Source organism: Schistocerca serialis, chromosome 5 (assembly GCF_023864345.2).
Source record: "Schistocerca serialis cubense isolate TAMUIC-IGC-003099 chromosome 5, iqSchSeri2.2, whole genome shotgun sequence".
Lineage (NCBI taxonomy): Eukaryota > Metazoa > Arthropoda > Insecta > Orthoptera > Acrididae > Schistocerca > Schistocerca serialis.
Window position 1 is genome coordinate 299,044,755 of NC_064642.1, and position 6,153 is coordinate 299,050,907.

General features: G+C 40.6%; 1 protein-coding gene across 1 annotated transcript; it reads left to right on the forward strand.

Moving 5' to 3' along the window:
* Positions 1-5,160: 5,160 nt before the first annotated feature.
* On the forward strand, positions 5,161-5,709 carry LOC126481910 (circumsporozoite protein-like). Its single transcript, XM_050105868.1, has one exon. The coding sequence runs from the start codon at positions 5,161-5,163 to the stop codon at positions 5,707-5,709; it is 549 nt and encodes a 182-aa protein (XP_049961825.1).
* The last annotated feature ends 444 nt before the right edge of the window (positions 5,710-6,153 follow it).

Genomic DNA, 6,153 nt, shown 5'->3' on the forward strand with positions numbered 1-6,153 from the left:
TATAGGCATCTGTTTTTTCCATCGCTTCTATGGAGTCACTGTGGTTATTCAATATGTGATCTTGTTTAGTGTGTTTTCCCTTAACTATGCTGTTTTTCTTACATTTGTCTGTTCCAAAAGCCATATTTATATCATTGCTGAATACTTCTGTTATCTTTAGTAATTGGTTGAGTTGTTGATTGGTTGCTGCCAGCAGTTTTAGATCATCCATGTATAGCAAATGTGTGATTTTGTGTGGGTATGTTCCAGTAATATTACATCCATAATTTGTATTATTTAGCATGTTGGATAGTGGGTTCAGAGCAAGACAGAACCAGAAAGGACTTAATGAGTCTCCTTGGTATATTCCACGCTTAATCTGTATTGGCTGTGATGTGATGTTATCTGAATTTGTTTGGATATTAAGTATGGTTTTCCAATTTTTCATTACTCTGTTTAGAAACTGTATCAATTTAGGATGTACTTTGTATATTTCCAATATCTGTAGTGACCATGAGTGGGGTACACTATCAAAGGCTTTTTGGTAATCAATGTATGCGTAGTGTAGCAACCTTTGTTTAGTTTTAGCTTGATATGTCACCTCTGTATCTATTATCAGTTGCTCTTTACATCCTCGTGCTCCTTTGCAGCAGCCTTTTTGTTCTTCATTTATGATTTTGTTCTGTGTTGTATGTGTCATTAATTTCTGTGTAATAACTGAAGTTAATATTTTGTATATTGTTGGTAGGCATGTTATGGGGCGATATTTAGCTGGGTTTGCTGTGTCTGCTTGATCTTTAGGTTTCAGATAAGTTATTCCATGTGTAAGTGTATCAGGGACTGTGTATGGGTCTGCAGTGTAACTGTTAAATAATTTAGTTCGATGTGAGTGTGTTGAGGTGAACTACTTTAGCCAGAAATTTGCTATTTTATCTTTTCCAGTGGCTTTCCAATTGTGTGTAGAAATAATTGCTCGCGTGACTTCATGTTGCAAAATTATTACTTCAGGCATTTGTGGTATCATCTTGTATGTATCTGTTTCTGCTTGTATCCACCGTGCATGCCTGTTATGTTGTACTGGGTTTGACCATATGTTGGTCCAGAAGTGTTCCATGTCTGTTATGCTTGGTGGATTGTCTATTTTAATGTGTGTGTTATACATTGTCTGGTAAAATTTCTTTTGGTTTGTGTTGAATGTTTGGTTTTGTTTCCTTCTATTTTCACTTTTTTTGTATCTTCTAAGTCGTTTGGCCAATGCTTGTAATTTCTGCTTCTTTTCATCTAATTGCTCCATCGCTTCTTGTTGTGAGATTTTACCTAACCTTTTTCGTTTTTTTCTGACATTTCATTTCCTTTAAATTGTGTTAGCTGTCCGATGTCTTTTCTCAGTTTTTCTATTCTGATCTTTAGCCTGTGTTGCCATGCTGGTTTTGTGGGCTGCTTCTGTGTGTTGGTTGGCTGGTTCTGATCTCTCTGCCTAGTGTGTACATATAGTGTAGTGAGTGCTCCTATATAAACCAGTAGTTGTAACTCTTCCATAGTTGTGTTTTCATTTATTTTGTTGTGTATGATTGTTTTGATAGTTTTTATTGTTGTTTCGACTTGTGGATTATTTGGCTGTCTATGCAAGAATGGTCTAATTCTGTATTTGTGTCTCTGTATTCTATATTTGTCAGCTGAAATTTTTCTTCTATATCTAACATGTGTGTTACTTCGAGTTCTATTTGTGCTTGTGTTCTGGTGGCTGTCTTAAGATTTCATTTTCCTCTGATTGTTTAATTTATGCGTGTTGTTCTTTGTTTGTTTGCTCTGGGATGTTTGAGTCCATTACTGTATTTTCTTCTTCTTCTGATTGCACATTATTTTGTTCCAGTATTTGTTGTACTTGTTTGACGTTTTCTACTTCTGACTGGGGTATCCTGTTCTTTTTTATTATTACATGGATCTGATCAGCTAGTCGTCGTTCTGTTAAAAATTTTGATTCCGGGTGTCTGATAATAAATGTTGTGTATACTTGTGATCTGTATCCAGTTGTGTTGGTTCCTAGGTTTGTTGCTTGGTAATAACAGAACATGAGGTGTCGATTAACTTCATCTGACCATCTCATCCTCTGTCTGTTTTCCTTCTAGGGTGGTTGCAGGAAGCATATCCTGCAAAACACCTCTTTTTGGATTTAAATCATTTTCCAGTTGGCTAGCAGTGTCGTTACCATTGTGGGTGGGCATAGGGTTCAAACGTCGTCCCCCGACCATGACGGCGCTTGTCCGAGGCTTCTTTAGTTCTGTCCTGAACCAACTAATCACACTAAAAGGGGGGGGGGTTTAGCCCTGTTAGTGGTTTGTTCTTTTCGTCGCCTTTTACGACTGGCAGAACATATCGGAGGCCTATTCTTTTCCCAGGCCTGGACAGGAATTATGATAATAATAATAATAATTATTATTATTTTTTTCAGGAACGTACATTTACATACATCTTACACAGTTATTATTAAATCACTTTTGACCAAAACTCTGTCACTTCCAGTGCATTTTTGTTGCTTGTTAAAGATAATCTTCTGTATAGGAGACTAGGCACAATCGACACCGTAGCATGTGCCAAATTATCTATCCTTCTCCACAGTCACACCGAATGTCATTTGGATCAGTGTATCCTCATCTTGCCAAGTTAACTTTTGATCTTCCAACGTCGGATCTCAGTCCATTCAGGGACTTCCAAGTTGTCCATTGCCCATCATGGCCTGCAGGTGAAGCTTCAACAACTCTCTTCCAACCAGGTGGAAGTTAGGTCAGAGCCCTCCATAGTTGTAACCTAGCTTTTTCAGCAGTGGTTCTAAGTTCCTTTGATGTCCTAAGAAAACTCTTCCTTGACTTCAGTCATTGCAGATACTGTTCATGCCCATTGTTTCCTTGTTCACAGCTATTTCTCTTCAAACAGGTGGTGGTGCTATTCCTACTAGGTGGTAAAGCTATTCGACTGGAGTGAATTTCAAGCAGGTTTCATTGACAGCTACATCCGATGTCTGGCAATAGTTGAATTATTCCGAACAGGACAGGCATACTCTGCAGAATAGCGTAGTGCCACTGCAGATGTTCGGATTGTTTCAGGTTGACTACCATACTGTGAACTGGCCAGTTTCTGTAGCAGATTCTTCCTCCGAGAAGATTGTGATGATCTGTGATCAGGATGATAAAAAACAATCTGGCGTACCCTGGGCAGTGCCAGAATATGATTTAAAATAATCTGACGGCTGACCCTTTCACACCTAAAACACATACACCTGATCGCCATAGTTTACGATTATATTTATTAATGTAGAAGGTGTAACACCAGCCAAAGAAGAACTGCTATGAGAACTATGTAGTCAGCACCAGTGCCATATATTCTGCATACAAGAGAGATACAAAATAAGCAGCATTTGTTTCTTTTACAGAAATTCATACTGTAGAACAGGATGAAATAAGGTGATTTAGTTTTTGGAGGTCAGGGTAATAGCTACTGCAGTTCCTTTGACTGATGACGTTCTTAGTGTCCAGGTTAGGCCTTGAAGGGGGGGGCAAGGAGTTCTGGTCTAATGCCAGGCTCACTGCCTGTCACTGTCAAGAATGGAACTACATCAATGAACAGTGGTTCAGATTCCAACTATGTGGGGGTGGGGTGGGGAACGTAATGCCTCGAGGGTCAGCGCAGTAGCCTAGCCCTACCCCCCTCCTCCTCATCCAGTAGTCCCAATGCTTGTGAATGACTATCATGGTGGATGTGTTGATGAATAAATAGAAACTGCAATTTATAGGCTGTGGTTCCTTCAATCATTAGGTGGTGTCGAGTCTCTGCTCTTTGGGTTTCTAGGATCAGGGGTCCTGAGAGGGGCCTCTGATACCAGTAGAAGCCAGAGGGGGCAGCTGCTTTTTTAGCCAGATGTGATGATTCCTGAAGACAGTGCCACACTAGCCCCTAGAGAGAAGGGCAGTGGCAAATGTGATTTAGAGAAAGGAGGTGGGGGAGGAATGATGGATGTGAGTTTCTCGTAGTTGGTCGTAGGAACAGGATGTGAGATTCGTATTTTTTCGCGTGACATTGTGACAGGTAGTAGATAGATTTATGTTCTTGTATCTTTTCTTTCTTAAGATGTTGACTGCCACATATGTATGGTGATGGGTGTTTCACTGCCAGGTCGGGCATGGCAGGAGGCAGCTGTGGCTGTTGGCAAGTACACAGCATTAGGCATGATAGTATTTCAAGGGCCGGTAGCAGCTTGGTGGCTGTCAATATTTTATAGACTGGGCACAACAGTAAATGTGATGAATGGTATTCAACAGAACAGTCACACCAAGGTGTTGTTTAACGTACCTCTGCAATGCCTGTGTGATGTGGATATCGTCGCCATTTCCAGCTCATTGTTCCTGTGTACAGCTCATCGAGAGCAACAGAGATTGACTTGGCTTGTCAATTCAATAAGCAGCAGCTTATGGCTGGTCCAAATGTCTTTCATGGACTACGGATGCAGTTTACATGTGATGTTGAAGCTGTTTTTGGAGGCAGTACATGGCTGACCTTGGCTGTAATATGGAGCAATCTTTTTGATTATGGTGGCCTTGAAGCTTTCCCTGATGCAAACATCTTGGCTTGGAAGGCAAGAGTACAGGTCTACTAGCTGAAGTTCCATATGGTACTTTGGTGCCAGACAAGCCGTTTACTTTGTCCGGAGTTGTTGTCAGCAGTTTCCACACTTTGGGTCCACCATGCAGCAGATTGACATTTGTCTAGCCCAACAAATAGCCCAACAAATAGCCCAACAAATAGCCCAACAAATAGCCCAACAAATAGCCCAACAAATAGCCCAACAAATAGCCCAACAAATAGCCCAACAAATAGCCCAACAAATAGCCCAACAAATAGCCCAACAAATAGCCCAACAAATAGCCCAACAAATAGCCCAACAAATAGCCCAACAAATAGCCCAACAAATAGCCCAACAAATAGCCCAACAAATAGCCCAACAAATAGCCCAACAAATAGCCCAACAAATAGCCCAACAAATAGCCCAACAAATAGCCCAACAAATAGCCCAACAAATAGCCCAACAAATAGCCCAACAAATAGCCCAACAAATAGCCCAACAAATAGCCCAACAAATAGCCCAACAAAAAGCCCAACAAAAAGCCCAACAAAAAGCCCAACAAAATGCCCAACAAAATGCCCAACAAAATGCCCAACAAAATGCCCAACAAAATGCCCAACAAAATGCCCAACAAAATGCCCAACAAAAAGCCCAACAAAATGCCCAACAAAAAGCCCAACAAAAAGCCCAACAAAATGCCCAACAAAATGCCCAACAAAATGCCCAACAAAATGCCCAACAAAATGCCCAACAAAATGCCCAACAAAAAGCCCAACAAAAAGCCCAACAAAATGCCCAACAAAAAGCCCAACAAAAAGCCCAACAAAAAGCCCAACAAAAAGCCCAACAAAAAGCCCAACAAAAAGCCCAACAAAAAGCCCAACAAAAAGCCCAACAAAAAGCCCAACAAAAAGCCCAACAAAAAGCCCAACAAAAAGCCCAACAAAAAGCCCAACAAAAAGCCCAACAAAAAGCCCAACAAAAAGCCCAACAAAAAGCCCAACAAAAAGCCCAACAAAAAGCCCAACAAAAAGCCCAACAAAAAGAATGTAAGATTTCATGTCCAATGTATACAGGATAAATTTATCTTCTTCTGCAAGGACCTTTCCTAAAAAACAAAATGCTAGGATGAAGGGCACCTGTATGATTTTATTATCCTTGGGACCCCTTTGGACCTGTTGGACAAAATGAATGGCTCGCCTTTCAAGATCAGCCCGTAGCTGAACGTCTGCTTGGAGCACGAGGACCTCTGTGGAAGTTGATTCCTTGCACTAAATTTAGTCTCCTGTGGGACAACAATGACTGGTATGTCACCCAGACATGTGTGAAGTACCAGTGACTCTACTACTCCAGATGTATCTTCTTTACATGTATGGCTTTGTTGCAGTAAATATATTCCGTTTATTTCCGATGCATACGAAGTACTGGATAGATTGTTTCAGTTATAGACATTTGTCTAATTTCTCTTCTAGTGGGGCAGCCAACTTAAAGAAAGCATGGTTGTAACTATCTGTACTGAAATTTGTATACCTATCTGATGAGAGAGGTGGATCAGT